Source organism: Drosophila teissieri, chromosome 4 (genome assembly GCF_016746235.2).
Source record: "Drosophila teissieri strain GT53w chromosome 4, Prin_Dtei_1.1, whole genome shotgun sequence".
NCBI classification, from domain to species: domain Eukaryota; kingdom Metazoa; phylum Arthropoda; class Insecta; order Diptera; family Drosophilidae; genus Drosophila; species Drosophila teissieri.
Genome location: NC_053033.1, coordinates 197,396 through 215,840, shown reverse-complemented (window position 1 = coordinate 215,840; position 18,445 = coordinate 197,396). Strand labels below are relative to the sequence as shown.

Here is an 18,445-nt window from a genome sequence, read left to right as displayed (position 1 = left end):
GCACTTTAACTAAAAGTTTTCGTTGTTCCCAATTAAAACAGCTGGCTGCCGTGGGTGGATTTTACAAAGTTTAAAGGTCCCTCGGTAGGTTAAGATTGGTCCGCGGTAGTGTTGGGGGTTAGCGAAGGTATTTGTATAATAATTCGATGGCGTTTGTAATAATTAAAATTTGTTCTCTCAAGTAAAAATGGTATTTCAACAAGTTTTACAAGGGTCTTGTAAGTCATATCGCTGTGTCAGCGGCCAGCATCTTGTAACCGATTCTGGCCACATTTTTAGTCTAAAGTCAACAAACTAAACCATTTCTTACTCGAGTGTTTTTTGTCGTGGTTCGTGATTAAAACAATAAATAAATTAATTTTTTTAAGTGTCGAAAGGTAGTGCTCACCTTAAATCAATTGCTATTTGAACAATAATTATTTATTTTATTGACAAATGTTCCTCTGAGATGCCTTTATAAAATAGTTATTTATAAATCAAATAAGATTTTGATTTACAAATGAATGTTTAATAGAAGGAAGGAATTTTATAAAAAATATAATTTGCATGAAAAGTTAGCGCAAGTTTTTGCGGCTGTTATGAATACTTCCTTCACGACGTTGTCAGCGGATCCTTTTGCTCCACCATAACTTGGCTTCGATAAGAAAGCTTCCCAACCTCTGATTCTCAGGATGGTGGCCCTTTCATCGAACCTTTGGCTTTCACGGATGATTCCGATAAATTGTTCTAGTTGCGGCCGCCGATCCACGGCGGCTTATAAAATTTCTCATTACAATGATTAAGGAACGACAAATGATTAACCATATCCAAGTGGATAGTCCTGGTGGTTAGATCCACGCAATCCACGCGTCTCTCCGTCGATGGCACCTTTGGAGAAACCATAGGACCCACGCAGTGGTCTCTAGCAAGAGTCCTGAACAAAAGCAGTGACACCGGAACTACTTTACGTAGCTCATCTATACCTCAGGAATTCCCCCTTGTTTTGAACGGCTGCCAAAACATGTCCAGTAACTTCTCCTTATTATCAGTCAACTAAACATTCTTATTAGACAATTGGTCGTTCATGGCAATGTTCCGGGATGGAAGAAAACTAGCACAAATCGAGACCAGCAATAGCTTAAATTTCTGTTACCCGTATGAGAAGCTCGTTGAACGACAGGGTCTGTAATCTGTATGAGCATACCCTAAAGTGTTTACAACAAAATGCTCCGAGCGACATCACCATCATTTCATAATCTCTGGGCTTCATCTACCCTCTGGGTTGTACCTAATGAGACAACTTTTCAACTGCTCCTTTCCTGAATCTCTCCGTGCCGTAGGATCCTAGTCTAGCGGAGTGTCTGGCCTTGTCCAATCTTTTGCTCAGGAGAAGCTTGCCAAACAACTCCTCTATCAGGGCCCCTGTAGAAACGCTGCTAGTTTGCTGCCTTTTGGCCAGGCGCTCGTATTATTTCCCTCTGGCTACGCATCAGCTGCTTCGGCCGCTCGTATCAGAAACTTAGCCCTTGACGGTGGTTGGGTGGATGAGCAGTGACTTAAGGGAGTAGCACCTCAAGACATTATTTGGATTTTCTCTAGATCTGCACAAATATACGCCGTATCGGTCTCCGTGAACGCACACTGGTGACTCTCAAACTCTGGAGGATCAGGCAGTGTGCGCGGTGTCCATCCGCACGACGGGCTTGGAGAAACTATTCTGTAGGACTCAGCTGGCAGTGTGAACACAATGTTGTGTTGAAGCTCCCTTATTGCTTGGACGAAACTATGTACTGATGCACCATGTCCGTAACGCAACTTGGTGTGAAATAAGTTAACCTTGCACAGCCAGTGTTGAGCGTGAATTATTGCATATTCCTGAAGTTGTGGCTTTTCTTGGTACAACCTTTACTACCGGATGTCATTAATATTTTTTAAATTGCAATAAAATTGTTTTAAAATTTTGTTTTATTCCGATTTAAAAACCTATCTATTTCTATTTCTAGCAAACATAGTTGGTTTAATAAACAGTTGACGTTCCTAAGAAATGTGAGGTCCAGACTTTTTAAGAAATTTTAAGATACGGTTTCGCAGTCTGTCTCTTGTATATTAGTCTGCTTAATGTTCAGTGTTACAAAAACTATTTAAACCGTTGTAAAATACAGTTCGCGCAGAATCCGAAGTAGTTTCATTATTTTCTTAATACTAAACATGAAATACTTATTTCCGTGCTTTGTTATTCTTTGAAAAATCGATGGTAACATCGGATTAATATCTATTCATCCAGTTGGCTGTTTTGTCAGTGTGTTCAGGTAAGTTAACTAGAAATTACGTTTCCCTAATTTTAATTCACTGTAGGTCTAACTATGAGTTCCGTTCTGGACTCTCGCCGGACTCTCTGCCGCTCTGAAAGTGTTAGAAACGAACTCTAATATTTTTCTCGTTCTTTACTGCTTATCTATATTGCGTCTATTTTTGATATATGGCGGTGATTTTAACATTTGTGATTTCTAATCTGCATACAAGTATATTGACTTTAGCATGTGCGGTTTTATGCTTTGCAGTATATAGTATAACTATATTTCCGGTGTAAAAATTGTTTCCAATATTTATTGGGTTTTTCAGGATTTTGACTTTCACGACAAAACGCATCCCTGTTGCGTCACATATTCATTAACATTACCCTTATTTTGGTTAAATGAGACCTGACGGTATACCTAACTTAAGAATTCTTTTCGTACATAAAAATTTCAAAGTTTCAACATTATTTTTTTATTTTTCAGTATGTTTGCATTATTTTAATATTTCGTACATTAGTTATTATCTATATGTATACATTCTATTGTATTTAACTTATATTTGTGATTACCATCATCTTAATTTTAGAAATTTGTATATCTGTATAGGTTTAATACAACATTGTTAACCCTTTCTACTATCTAGACCTTGTCTTAGCCTAAGAATCCATCAGTCGGCCGATAAATAATAATGAATATTGCGGTATTAGAAATGATAATTATGTTAAAAATATTAATTTTTTAAATAACTCCATCCATAAAAGCAAAAAAAATTTTCTTTTTTCAATTATGAAAGGAATTTATATCTCCCAGAAAGTATATTTTATGAATATACAAGTAAGTTCAAATATTTGTTGTGGGTCCATTTTATTGATTTGATGGTGTACTATTATTACTCGTGTTCATTTAAAGATTCTTAAAAAATGATAAGTTAACATCATAAAACTAGACATTTTGAAATTTTCCAATTAATCAATCATACAAATAAAATTACGAAATCGTTTGAATAATAAGCATAATTTTACAAACACAGGGGAAGCACGAAAGAAATCAACACTTTTTTTCATTAATAGAATATAATAAAACTTATGCCTTTAATTTTCATACATACATTACACATTTGTTCTAAACCTAAAGACTAAAGCTTTGTATAGCTATTTATGTATTGACAAATTTTCGGAGTAAACATATAAAATATGTGTTAAACAGTCTTTTAAATTGGCAATGGCCTTATTTATACATTGTTCTGATTTAATAATTAATACATTGTTTTGTTAGTTTGTTTATATAATCAGGACCACCAAACTACTGTAACACAGATTCTTAATGAAATAATATGTGTTTACGATTGTGCTCTATACTTATGTATATATATATATAATGTATATGCATGTATATGTATGTAAATAATAAATATATATATTTATACATAATTATATATATAATCCTATAATCTTATATAAATATGCGACTAGAGCCTTATATAAATCATCAATTAGATTTATCACAGCAGTATATTTGTTGAATTTCTGGTCTTGATGTAAATGTAATGTCCGATGATCTTTATTAATTTCACAAATATTTTTTCGGTTCCATAATTTTAATGTTATTGGGGTCTCATTTTATAGCGATCGATTTGTACACCACCAAACATATTTGTTGGGACCATACAAATATCGAATTATAATATATTTTTGTAAATTTCTAACAGTAAGGAAAAAAATTTAATTAGGTCAATTTTTACTGCAACCAATTTTTTTTTTTAATGAAAACACTACTCAAATGAATAATTTAATTAAAAACTTCTTGTTCTACTTTATAAAATTGCGTAATATTTAAATAAAATATATAATTTCATTTATTATTAAATATTTTTAGTGATTACTACGTTGGCAGTTTTGAGGTAGAAGGATAAACGCAATCTAGAACATGAATACAAAAATGACATTTTTAAACGATTTTTAAAAATTTGCCAATATTTTGTATTTAGCTAAAATAAATTATTTTTTCAAAAAAGTTTGCTCTACACTTTCGGCTGCCAAAATAGTGTCGGGGATAACGTAAGAAAAACATTTTTGCTTGCAAAGTAAATATGGGATAATAAAGTGCATGCATATGTAAGGTCAAAACTTCTGCCAAGAAAATTTTAAAAAGCGAAAAATCTAAAAAGGAATAAAAATGTCGTAAAATATAAATTGTTAAATTAGGTTCATTCAATAAATATTCTTTTTTTGAAGTATAACAAATTGTCGGTAATGTCCTATTTAAATAAAAAACAAGAGAGCAGTCTGTTGTTTTTAAGATTCTCGACTATTAGATATATGTAAGTTACTCAGTAAGATTGCGAATAAGAAATTTAAACATTGTTTTTATGAAACCGATAGAAATTAACAAAAAAAATAATATAAATATAATAATATAATATAACATTTTATATTGGCTTAAACGTTTTGAGCGGCTTATGGGCTTTAGAAGGGGTGTGGTGATCACAATGTTTTTCGTTTACCAATAAAAACTGGAAAAAATAAATAACAAAACAAAATATTTTTCAAAAGTGTGGGCAGCTTTGGGAGGTTTGCGGGCGTGACAACGTTCCGAAATAAACTTGTGCAGCGCAGACGTCACTCAAATCTGTAAATCTAATCTCAACTTTAAAGCTCTTATAGTTTTTGAGTTGCGAACGGACAGACGATAACGGTTATCCGAATGCTAAATTTTAAATTACTTATGATCTCACTTATCAACACGACACATTTTGTCATTATTAATATACCAATTTTTATTTTTGGTCATTATAAAATTAGTTAATAAAAATTAGTAAATAAAATTGAAAAATTGTAAATGCCGGTTAACCATGTTAAAATCGAATGTTTCAAAGCCCATCTAGCGGCGCCTACATTTATTGGCTTTACAATTTTTTAAATCTGAGTTTATATAAAGCTTCTAAAACAATGCAGTACCTAGATCCATATTTTAATGTTTCGCACATTTTTTTATAAGTGTTGGCGAATCATAGATTTCCATCTCTTTGCGGAAAAACTCGCCTAGAAATCTTAATCATTACGGGTAACAAAAATATGTTATTGAATAAACGACTACGAGAGAGGGTATGTATATTCTTAAGACCCCTTTTCATTCCATTTAATTATATTTTCTGAACAGATTAGAAATGCATATGTTCATGTGTTTTTTTAGTTATAGAAAACTTTTGCAAAACACTTTTCAATACTTATTAAATACTGTAAATTATTGTAGAAGATGTTAATAAAAAGAAATAAAGGAATAATTCGTTTCCTCTTATTTTCAAAACATGAAGGTTTAAGAAAATGTTTAAAGTTTTTTAAACCTTTATAACTTTAAGAAATTAAAATATTTTAGTATAAGAAATTTAAAATAGACGTATTATGTCTTATTTAAAAATTAGAATATTTTAAAAATTGTATTTGTATTGTATTTACGTAAGGCTTAAGCAGAATGAAAGGCAATAAAGGAAGATATAAATACATTTTCTGCGTAATACTCAAATATATAAAGAAAATATTTAACAACATAAATAAAGTACTATTTTTGTCAATGAAACTCTATATAGAAGTTATTAAATATTTTCCTTATATATTTGCAAAAAAAATTTAACAATACTGTAAATAACTTAGTTAAAAGAAGGTTATTAAAGTCTAAATTAGCTCTCATTTATGTCTTTACTTTAGAACTGTCAATTAAATAAAGATATTGAGTACTCAGCATTTAAAAATTATAATATTTCCCCCACTACCACATACATTAGCCTAATCAGTCCACTACCAGATACCCAGCAATCAGTTCAGAGTGTTAGAAAAATATTTCAAAATGTTGTTGACAATGCTATTGAATGGGCAAGACAAATAATATCATTTAAAAAAAAAATTCAAAAATGCTTTACTATTAATGGATGTACGTGTAGGTATGGCCAAAATATTCTTTATATATCTACAGAAATTGGCAAGTCAAATATGAAAGCTTTACGCGGTTTGTGGGCGTTAGAGTAGGTGTCACTATAATCTCCATGCTAACGCTTTCTTCTACTATTACATATTTTTCAACAAATCTAGCATACCCTATTACTCTTCGAGTAGAGAGTATAATAATTAAGAACCTATAGTTTGACCTTATTATTTTGACTGTTCTTTAAATGTATTTGTGAAATATGTTTTGTATGCGATGGATTTACATAAGGCTCTAGTATTATAGGATCAATAGGATTGTCGTCCCGGAAAATCAAGATATGTATTTTAAGTACAGGGTACATATATAAACTAACATCCAAGTGTTTTAAAGATTTTTGATAATAAAACCTAAAAAATTTTAAAAAAACTAACGCATTAAAAACATTTTATATATTAGCGAAATGTTTAACCGTGTACGACAAGCTTAATATTGAGGTTTAAAATACATTTGTACATTAAATAATTAAATGTGTAATAACTGAATGGAGACTAGTATAAAACTGCATATAATTATATGGGTGCTCAGACCAAACTTACTGTTTAAATACTAGATAACTATTTTTTAAATTTTAGATGTGGTATTTCATTAGAAGTTTAATTTTTACACGGAATAATGGCTATCAGGTCTTATGGTCAATAAATTCGTATAGATTATCAGTACGTTCTATGTAAGAAAATACATATTTACATTTAGCTTGTTATATATATTGTACAAATATATTATTTCACGTTTAATTTAAAATAATAAAATATATAGTATTACATTTTTGTTATTAATCAAGGATAAATTCAAAATAAATTATTAATAAATTTCCTTGTATATGAGCGAGCAGTCACTAAATTTTGCTTATAAAGCCTAAGCTGTTAAAATAAATAATAAATTGTTGTCTGCCGTTAACCAAAGAAAACGGTATCGAACTTACTACGTGCAAAGGTATTTGAGAATGTATCTATTTAAAAACAATATTTTTTATCATTTTTTTTGGCATAGCTATGTTCTATAACCATCAAATTAAGTATTTACGTTAAATGTTGTGGGATATTAACAAATTATTTTACAGTAGGATAGTTTAAACAAACTGCTAGTATTAATTTGTGCAACTTATGTGTCCCTTTCAAATTAAATAAACATAAGACCAGAACTGAACCGACTTTTTCGGCATGCTGTATGTTGATTTAACATAATTTATCTAAAAGTGAAATCATATACTTTGAACATGTTACAGTTTACCGTTTTAATGCAAATGGCGACGTGTCCGGGTCATCATACCACAATGTATACCGCCCACGGAATCTTTAGACAGGGTAACATTTTGTGGTCTTTATCTCCCCGAATCTAACAATATAATTTTAGTTTATTAATAGCCATATTAAGCATAATTTAATCACTCATTGTCTTAGCATTCTTAGCATACACAATATAAATGGTTCAGGATGTTGAAATGTTAAAATATATATGATACATTTTATTTAAATCCTGAGGCTAGACTCACGCTAGGGGGAGAAGGGTGGCGTTATGATATTAGACGTTAAAAAATTCTGTGTTCTTTAATAAAACAGTCAATAAATGACAAACCATCAAATTAACGACTAAAAGAGACTAAGTGATTTTCTAATCGTCGAAATCCATGTTTTTCTTCTTAGAGTTTTAATGCAAAAACTATTTATATTCACAACAAGAAAAGTAAAAGTTAAAAATAAAAAGAAAAGTATACAAAATTGTTTTATTAATATAGCCATTGAGCTTTGAAGTCTATACCCCTAGATGAATGTACTATTTGATGAGAAGTCAAATGCAATACAAATGTTTATGTAACCTAGTGTGTATTGTCTGTTTATTCTATTTGGCACGGCCTAACTTGAGATTTGACTCATGTTTCTTTATAGAAATATCTAAGGGTGGCACCTTTTGGAGTTGTTCCTAAATATTTTTGTGCACAAATTATATGACTTGTAATGTTTTTTATTAAAAAAAAAACAAAAACCAAATATTGCGATGTAAGTCGTGGCACTAGTTTTGATGGCCTCTTGTTTCATAAGATGGCTTTTGGCTCTCGAGAATAATAATTATTGCACGTATGTTTTTATATTAATTATTTTCTCACACATAAACATTAAAACTTTATAAATCAATTCTACAAATCCATTGCAATCCGTTATGAAACGCTAATAACGCCGTTATCGGAAGAGCCAGCATTAGGAGTCTTGCTAGATGCAATTGCCTGCGAATCAGATTCTTTATGGCATTCACTGCTATTTACAGAATGACTACTTACGGACAGCATTTTCTGCTCACTTCTATTGGGGCTTTCCGTACGGTTATTTAATTGGTGATGAAAATGTTGGTTTAAGCTGCTATTTAAAAGCGAGTGATTTGCGTGGTAGCCGTGCACTGCTACATGTTGAATAATGGATGTAGCAGCATGAGCAACTATAGTCTTTGACTCACTAGCTTCAATCATATCAACATTTTGATATTCACGTCTTTTAGTCAACTGATTGATGCTAAGGGGATTATTAATATCTCGTGGGTTAGCACCAATAGGGTTTCTGGATGTGTTTGGCATTATAGAATTATTTAAACTACAATTACCAACTGACGGCAAAGAAAAGATAGGATTATTGCCAATTGTGGGATGAGGCTTAAAAAATGGTTCAGATTTACTGGTGCTAGTGCTAACTACTGGAGGACTTAACCCCATTCCCAGGTGACTAAAACGATTTCCAAGCATCATGGCTCGTTCCTGAGAGGAACCTAGACACGGGCCGGTAGTACACGTAACTGGCGAAACTGTACTTGACGTATTTGGGGTTGTACTTATGCTACTGGTTGAGCCACTGCTCGATCCCGAGGTTGAGACCAATGTGGACCGTTGCTGTACAGTTGGCTGGTCTGAGCTGACGATTAAAAGCGCATTAGAAGTAGCAGCAAATACAACATTGCTTGTCGAATTGGCATTCATGTTAAGTGGGCTTGCCAAGCTCATTGTTGTCGATGGGCTCTGTAAACTGGACAATCCACTAAGACAGCCTGGGCTGGGCATGGATTGATTTAGGGATTCTGAGTCGTCGTCTTCTATTTTATTGGTTTCGTCGGCGCTTCCACAACTTCCTCCCAGTTTGTCATCATCGAAGTCATCTTCGTCGTCATCACTTAACTGACTCCCGTGTTCATCAAAAACACTCCCGTCCTCGGCGGGACCATTGTCGTTTAGGGATTCCATATAACGTATACATTTCTTTTTGCGCCTATGAGAAAACGAAAATGAAAAAACTATAAGTTATAATATATAAAAATTTGTTTATATATAATCAACAAACAGTGCCAAGTATTTGCATTCAGTATACAAATATTTAAATATTCATGCAGCAATGATTTCAGCCTCAAGAATTACAGAACAGATCAACAATATGTCTTAAAAACAGCATGCCTATATTGTTTTGATTCCAGTTAATCTTCTCTTCTTTATTACCGCCTCGCGAGTCAGGCAGTTTCTTTGCCGACGCTTTGCCGCGACACCGACACTGTAAACGCCACAGGGTGTCGTCGGGTGCCGTGTTTGGTTTTAAATTACTTATAACTAATCCGACAAGAAGAGTATAGTTACAATACAGTTATAAGTAGCATACATAAAATTTTGAGTTCCCAACTTATTAACAGTCATCTGATCCGGTGCATATATATTTAAATATTAATATATAAATATTCGATCTCAAACTTCGTATAATCGAAGGTGTAACGACATCATTTTCAAGATATCAAATAGTAAGTTTTAATCATACCTTCATAAAATTGTAAGAGAAACCCTTTTTTTTATTATCATTTGTTAAAAAAAAAGTATATTTGTTAAAAAAAGAAAGAACGAATAGTGGTATTGATCACCATTTATATACGCTAGAATAAAATTTTAGCAATTGTAGTTCCTATTACTTTGCTAGTATCTATTGGAGCCCTTTTGTTTTAGTTTAAATATTTTCTGGATTTAAATATAGATAATAATATAAATTTACATTGATATTATGAAAGCGTTTTCTGCCCTTATAGTAACCATAGTAGCAATACACAAATTACTATGTTCGTAATTGTGTCTGTCCAAATCAATGTTGGAGACGAAGCCTACAGATTTTATTAGTCTACGCTGTGCAAGTAGGTTTTTACTTCGTCAAAAATGTTCGATTCTGACTATTCAGTAAAAAGTTTTGATCATTTAATGTAATCGACGTTAGGTGGCACTTGTGTTCAAAAATTAGAGACGGTGTATTAATAGTTAAATCAGTCGTCTAGTGTTATTTTTTAAACTAGTGTGTTAATTAATTTATAACTAAACAAATAGAATACAAAACGTATCTGGAACGAAGCGCATCAGGAGAGTGTGCAGTGTGCAAAAAAAGAAATGCATTTCCAAATGCTTCCTTTGTTTTTCAAACGTATTTTGTCTAAGTACCATGGACTAAAAACTGTGGCTTAACAAGTAAACAAAAAATGTATATTTTGTTGCCTTTTTGGTGTTTTTTTTAACGGGCACAAAGGGCACAAAGCCTTTGAAATGAATATATTTTTTATAGTTTATAATAAACTATAAGTTTATAAGTTGATAACAAAAATGTTGGCTTTTTGACTGTGCAATCAATAGTTGTTTTTTCAAAAGAAATTTATATTCGATATATTAAACTTGAAACAAACATATTTCATAAACTTCTTATTTCGGAACGGTATCTTGGTAACAGTGTCTCTCATTAAACATGCATGTACGAATGGAGGTATACTTAATCTTTATTGAGGTACTGTTTCGATAATTTACAAAGTAGTCATTAAACTTCCTTATAAGTTTATCGTAAGGTAAAAGGAAACCTAATATAATCGGAATAATATCCTGTCATATAAATTCAATAAAATGTTGTATACATTATTTAATGTCCATTAAATATATTACAAAAAATTCAGAAATATTACCACATAGGGGATATGCTAGGATATGATATGATCATCGGGTTTTAAAGCATTATTTTAACGAAGATAACTATTGATTTTCCTTAATATTTTCGTTCATTATAAATAACCCGAATAAAAATCTAAAATCAAAAGCGTCTAAACTATGATTTCTTCTCTATTATTTATTATTATTATTTCAAAACAAAAAACGTACATTTTTGTTTACATGTGTGATATTTGATCGATACCGGTCCGACTATTACCTGTAATAAAAAGACTTTTGGGAGTTTCATGTCGATAGCTTTAAAACTGGTAGACTAGTAGAGACGGACCAACGGACGGCTATATCGACACGGCTGCAGATACTGATTAAATGTTTCCTTTATTGCAAACTTCTGATTTAAGTCAATAATCTGCAGGGGTGTAAATAAAGAAATTATAAACACTGTATACAAAAGGTAAAAAAAAAGAACATTAAAGTACAAAATTTTTTGTTTAACTACGGTAATTATTTAAAACGGGTGTAAATCAATTTAAATAACGATTAATGACCACCGAGTTGTAAAGTCAGGCTTAAAAATTGTACTATTGGTTAAATAAATATCAAAAGTTTCACCTTTAGATTATTAGATAGAATTTAGAAAAACTAACTCTTTTGATTAACATTTATGACGACAAAGTAACCATCATTAAAGTTAAAATATTATATATGTCTGCTTGAAATTATTTCAAAAGAAAACATTGAAGTTTTACAGTATTGGAAAACATATTTGCAAACACTTTTTACAATAACAATTAACAGTTCAGCAGTTTTTTAAAATGTGCTCTAAATCAAATAAAGAAATTTTCCCCTCGCAATATTTTGCCAAAGGCCCATTTGTATTTCTCAAATTATGTGCGCACTATGTCACGACTCTAGTGCATGTCGGACAATATACAGTTTACAGATTACTTGGTAATAGTAAGAATTTATTCACTATTTTTATTTTCAGACTAATACAAATATGATATTCGTTTTAAAATATATACAAAAAAAACTAGTATGGTTAATATTCAATAAAATAAAGCATAACTTATATTGTGCTTTAACTTTGTATCGGATGCACCATTATTTCTGGTGTAAGTCAAAAATTTAACTTAAAGACAATTAAATATTATAATTTTTACAACATTAAGAAATAGGAGTTTAAAGCCACTATGAAAAGCAAACAAAAATGAATCAAAAACAACACAAGTAAACTAATATAAACAATGGAAACAATAAAAAAAATATTCTATAATTTTGTATATTTCACACATCAAATAAATCAAATAACAATGAAGTCCAGTTTAAAAACGTATATCAGGGTTTAACAAAACTTATCTTATTAAATGCGCAAAAAATTAAATATTTAAAAAATATTTATTGTTTAACAACAAGGTGAGTTCTTGATTATACGAGTAACTGATCACTTTCTATATATTTTGCCTCTGCTATGCCGACTGGCCCATAATAGTTTTCATCCTCTGATGTTGTTAAATATATCGACACTAAGACGAACGGAAAAACAGAAAAGCTTGGCTAATTTGGCTAATAAGATTTTCTTTAATATGTTTTAATACACTATATTGCTTTAAAAGTTATTAAATGACAATGCATAGCATTTTAAGAAACCGAGATAACACTCTACTTAAGTCCTTGAAATATTATTATAACAAAACTGGTAATGGTTGTTAGAAAAAACACAACATTTACATTAACTAGCTTTAATAGTTTATCAGAAAAGAAAAGCAAATTATTTACATATTGTAATATATGGAAAGAAATTTTGTTATTTTCATTGGTCATCTTTAATTAAAGTCAGAAAAACTTTATTAACTCTAGAAAAAAAATAATAATCATGCAATAAAAAAATGTATATAGGCCTTTAAGGTTATACATACACAAACAAGAGCTAATTTGTAAACCCTGATATGCATTTATTTTAATTGTTTGAATTGTTATTTACGGGTTTGGATGTTGAAGCATTTTTAAGATGTTAAAACTGGTCATCATTGGTTTAGTTTATTGATTCCTGGGTCTTCAGATGTTTTTGTTCCGTTGCTGCTTTTATTTATTTGGATCTATAAATTTACATATGTCGGTGGTGCCTGAGGTGACAATTGTTGTGAACATGCGCTTGCTGCACCACCACCTCCTCCAGCTGTAACTGTTATTCCATTTAAAGATGCTACTGTGTTTCCATTACTGGTAGCCATCAATTGTACATGTGTATGAGAAGACGAGGTGGATGATGATGAGGAGGACGATGATGACGAGTTGGGCAACATTACCGTACCCCCACTTACAATAGGTGCCAGCATGCCAACACCAATGCTGTTGACTGCTGCATTACTGGTGATGCCAACGCTGCTGCCATTGTTGCTTACGGATGAAATGACACCCAAATTGGGACTTAAATATAGGTCAGGTAAGAGTCAATAAAAAGTCAAAAACAATGTAATTAACCGTCATTATTTAAATGGGGAAAATATGTAATTAGAGACATTAATATTTTGTATCAACTATATCTATATCGATAAAATTTTGTCACACAAATTATTTTACCTAAAAACTTATAAAATACACATTAAGTTTAACGCCTCTACCCGTGGATTATAAAAACACAAATAATAATCAACACCTTTTAATGAGCTCACTTTGCTTTAGGCGTCAACTATACTATGGAGTGATTTTTTTGTCTTATTGCTGTTAATTTTAAGTGAACAACAAAAAGAAAACAAATAAACAAGAAAATATGTCTGTTTGTTAATTTCATTTGCTTTTAACCTGAACAACACTTTACACTGCAACGTATGCCAAAAAGCATTATAAAGGATTATCTTCTCTAAAAGTGAAATTTAGAACTCTCAAATCCTAAATTAAAGATTAAATCTGGCATTTTGTATTCCTATACCACAAAAAGCTTTTTTTCATATATTATTTTCACTGCTGCTTAATTTTTGAAGTGTTTTGTTCCTATGGCTATGGACAGCAGATAATACCAGATAAAATAAAACTTCATGCGCCTACATTTTGGTTTGATTAACCAGGAACTGTAATTTTTACGTTTTATTGGCTAAACCTTGATTGTCATAAGCACATGCCATTGTAGTGCCACGAAAATTACGATTAAACAGAATGTTGTCAAAATGACTAAAATAAAACTGTATGTATTTTATTTGCAATCTAAATTTTAATGTGCCTCCCGCAATTTTAAAACAAAAAACAAATATTTGAGAAAAACTGAATAAAAAAAGTTCGAGGATGAAGGTCTTAAAAGGTATTAAATAAAGTTGCATATCGTGCAGTTAACAATACATAGTAGTCCTCTTGTTTCGACTAAATCATTTTATAGTAAATGTAATGGTGTGTTTCTGATATGTTGGTTTTGTGTGTGTTTTCATGTGGACGATTTCATAATATGTCTAATAGGTGCATAATCATTTTTTAGTTAGAGTATCTATCAGTTTATATAAACAAAACTCACGCAAGTCACAAAGAAATTGCAGTATTAAGGTTAATTTTGTATTCAAATTATTTTAGTAGGATATCTGGACTTCTAACCTTCGTTAAGACCATTTTGTTCGGCACCGATTCAAGAGTGGGCGTGCCAATTTATGGAAACAAACTTGCGCTGCGTCTATGTCACAGGACTCTGCATCTTGAATCTCTTGTATAGTTCCTAAGATCTCGACGTTTATACGGACGGACGGACATGGCCAGATCGACTCGGCTAGTGATTCTGATCTACAATATATATATTTTATAGGGTCGGAAACGCTTCATTCTACCTGTTGCATACTTTTCAACGAATCTAATACATCATTTTAATCTACAAGTAACGGATATTAATACGGACATATATAAATTTGTTGACTTCTAGTAATAGTAATAGAAAAAAAGGAAGAAGAAAAGTTTGTGGTTACTATCATTAAAAACCACCTAAATATAAATAAAAGATTGTTTTTAATTTGTAACCCACCTTATTACATTGCATTATAAATTAAATATTTTATACAAACTTTATATTCTTTATCAGTATCAACAGCTTGAGTTAAGTTAGAAAGTCTCATTCTTTATATTTTTATGATTTCTTTTTTGTAAAATAAAAGTATACATAAAGTTTTTCTAAGGGTATCACGTTATCGGCGATACGTTAAGATAGATAACGGCCTACGGGAAGGCGAATTTTAAAAATATTGTAGTTTATCTTAATGACTAATACGTAAGTTACATATTTTTTTCTTTAACTTAAAATTCCTTGCGTGAATCTTGTAAATCCATTTGCAATAAAATGTAAAGCAATGTACACAAAAATATATGTAAAACATACCTGCACGGCTTGCACCACTGATTCTGTTGATCCAGTCCGAAACGAGCGCGGCATTTTTTCATATTATTACCTACGGAAATAAAGGCAATTGTAATATACAAATTTAATAAAATATATATTAGTGAATACATTGTTAATGCTTTGTTAGTTAGATATATGTTGATAGTAAGGTAATGGAAATACACATGTTGTACAAAATAAATAGAAACATACCGCGATATTTTCGAATACAACATATAGTCGAATGTCTCGACTATTCAATACCCGCACTGCACATTTATAGCAACACCTTAAAATGTTTAGCCGAATATATTTTCCAACAATTATTGATTATTGAAAGTAGGCGTTAAAAAATTAATAAAAAAAAATATGTAAAATCATACGGACCGACGGACAGACAAGCGAACTAAAATAAAAGGTTGAAAACCCCTTGAACTTCCTTTTCCAAATATTCGAAAGAATACGATATACTTTACTATACTAGTGAAGGGCATATCAATATTTTCAACTGTTCTTAAGAAAATAACATATTATAATTTCATGCAAATACTTATATGCTACTTTAAAATGTACTGATTTTTAACTTGTTCATGCGACTGACTTACTTTTAGATTAAGTGTTTTAAGTTTTTCATGCAATTCAAATTATATTAATAAATATGTTATAAGATTTAAAAATTTATAAGATCTATATTTATATTTTAAAAATTTAGTTTTGTTTTTAATTTATACCGACAAAAACTTATGTTTGTGGCTTGCCAATCGCTTTAACACAATCAATTTTTCAGAATTTCAATCCAATCTTAATGGCATATATATCAGTATAAATATGTATTTTTCATACATTAATATAAATATATATAAATGTATATATTTTTAATTTTTGTACATTTATAAATAAATTTAATCAATTTTCTTATATTTGACCTTGATAATATTTAATTGATCATTTCTGGCTTCATTTAAACCGATTTATGTTCTTAGCTAAGTTTAAGAAAATGTATCTAACCTCCGTCGTTGGTATCTTGCTTCCGCTTCCGTTTTTTGCCACGAGAGGCATTTGTACGAGAGCTCCAATCAGGATACATTTGCATGTGCAGTTGTCGCTCCCTTCGCGCCAACTCGTAATACTTCGCTTGTTCCTCACGCCCCAAGGCATGCCACTGGGAGTGGGATAAACGCGATATTTAAAATAGTATATAATAACAGTATTCAAATTGTATTGGTATGAATTGCTACGCTGATATGTACATATATATTTAACCAGGACTTTGAAAAACATTTTTACGTTATGCGAAAAACGCGGTATTTTAACTCGAGTATCCCAAAAGATTATAAGAGGAGTTTTTAGATAACTTCGAATGCGCGGTCAAAACTAAGATTATTTTATAGCATGAACGTTCTTCAAAAAAACGAACTCTAGGAATTGGGGGTTAAATTTATCGATAAATCAGTAAAAACAAAATTGATAGCTAAATCAAGAACTAGTATTCAAGAATGTGTCGATATAAATAAATATTGTTTTAAGCATCGGAACTACCTGAAATTGGATAATGACATCCAATTACATACATCCGTATGTAAGTATTTTAGCTTGCTTTCCTTTTTTCTCAAAAAAGGGAACGCTAAAAATGTTGTGTGTGGACTTTTAAATAAAAGAATTATAAAAATACCCGTTATTTTTTAAGCCAATTTGTGTATGTATATAATTTAACGTTTTTAACCGAGTTTTCTTATTTTACTACACTTGCAGGAAATAAGAAATAGTTTGTACTCGTTATAAAATAAAAAGGTACCATCTCCACCATCAGATACAGAGAGTCCTACTCTGAATTCTACATACATATCTACATGGGCACTGGCTGCATCTTTCAAAACGTATCATATAAATAAAAAAAGAAAGTATACTTATTAAAATTAAAAAAGGAAAGATGACGGAGACTTCGAGTTTGGTGTGATGACTAACTTTATGTGCTGTTTTTAAATGATTTTCGAGAACATTAGTTGAAGTATTTATTGAAACAACAAACAACCTCTCTGCAGGTTACAAGTCATCGGACATGCCAAGATCGTTACGAGAAATAATAGGATGACCATAAAATACAGCTTGGTCGATTCTTTTCTATAAAGCACAGGTTTGAGATTGTTTTTTTTAAGGATCCTCACTTTACAGTATAAACATGCATATTCATTTCAAGAGAACTTTCCAAGTGACAATCTAAAATATTGGGAAGACTTTTGGCAGATAAGTATATGCTTCAAAAAAGAACTTCATAACACCTATTATTCAATTATTAACTAAGATGAAATATAGCTTTCTGAACCACATACATAGATTTAACCATGCCTAGGATATAACACCCTGTACATATGGTACCTTAGACTATGTAATATACAAGGAAAACAAACTGATATTATATGAATATACTTATTATGATTATACCTTTGTAACCCAATTTAGAGAAAAAAAAACTACAAACGTTTAATACCTATAACTGGTTTTCGTTTTTATAAAGTCATTTGCTCCAATACTAAGAGTAGAATACATTTAGAAGAATCCTATAATCCAGAATATATATAACGAAGAAATAATTTTTTATATAGAAAAAATCAACTAAGCACATAGTTTTGTTTTGAAAAGGGCTTTTAGGAGAACCCAAATAATAATATAAATAATAGAACAAATAAATCCTGAAATCTTTGTAGACTGTTTCCGAAATCTAACGTAGCCGAAACTTATAGAACAAACTCAAATTATTATTTTTTGAAACAAATCGCAGATTTTGACATACGTCTAATTGATAGAACATGGAAACATTTGTTACAATATATAATATTTGTTGTACACATTTTTAAAATTTTTATAATAATATAAACAGTATTTTGCTGTTATTTTTCTCCA

At 30.7% G+C, this 18,445-nt stretch overlaps 1 protein-coding gene across 8 annotated transcripts in view; it reads right to left on the bottom strand.

The window, feature by feature from the left end:
• Positions 1 to 2,037: 2,037 nt before the first annotated feature.
• Positions 2,038 to 18,445, bottom strand: part of LOC122622926 (protein pangolin, isoforms A/H/I/S) — a 41,543-nt gene continuing 25,135 nt past the window's right edge. For 2 of the 8 annotated variants that reach the window (XM_043801702.1, XM_043801703.1), the window contains exons 12-13: positions 15,545 to 15,614; positions 2,041 to 9,505 (exon numbers count right to left, since the gene is read on the bottom strand). In XM_043801702.1, coding sequence (XP_043657637.1) covers positions 8,413 to 9,505; positions 15,545 to 15,614 — 1,163 coding nt within the window. In that variant the 3' untranslated portion in view covers positions 2,041 to 8,412. Of the gene's footprint in view, positions 9,506 to 13,177; positions 13,624 to 15,544; positions 15,615 to 16,552; positions 16,707 to 18,445 lie in introns of all 8 variants that reach the window. The other 6 variants (XR_006326364.1, XM_043801701.1, XM_043801704.1 and 3 more) reach the window with 6 other exon arrangements.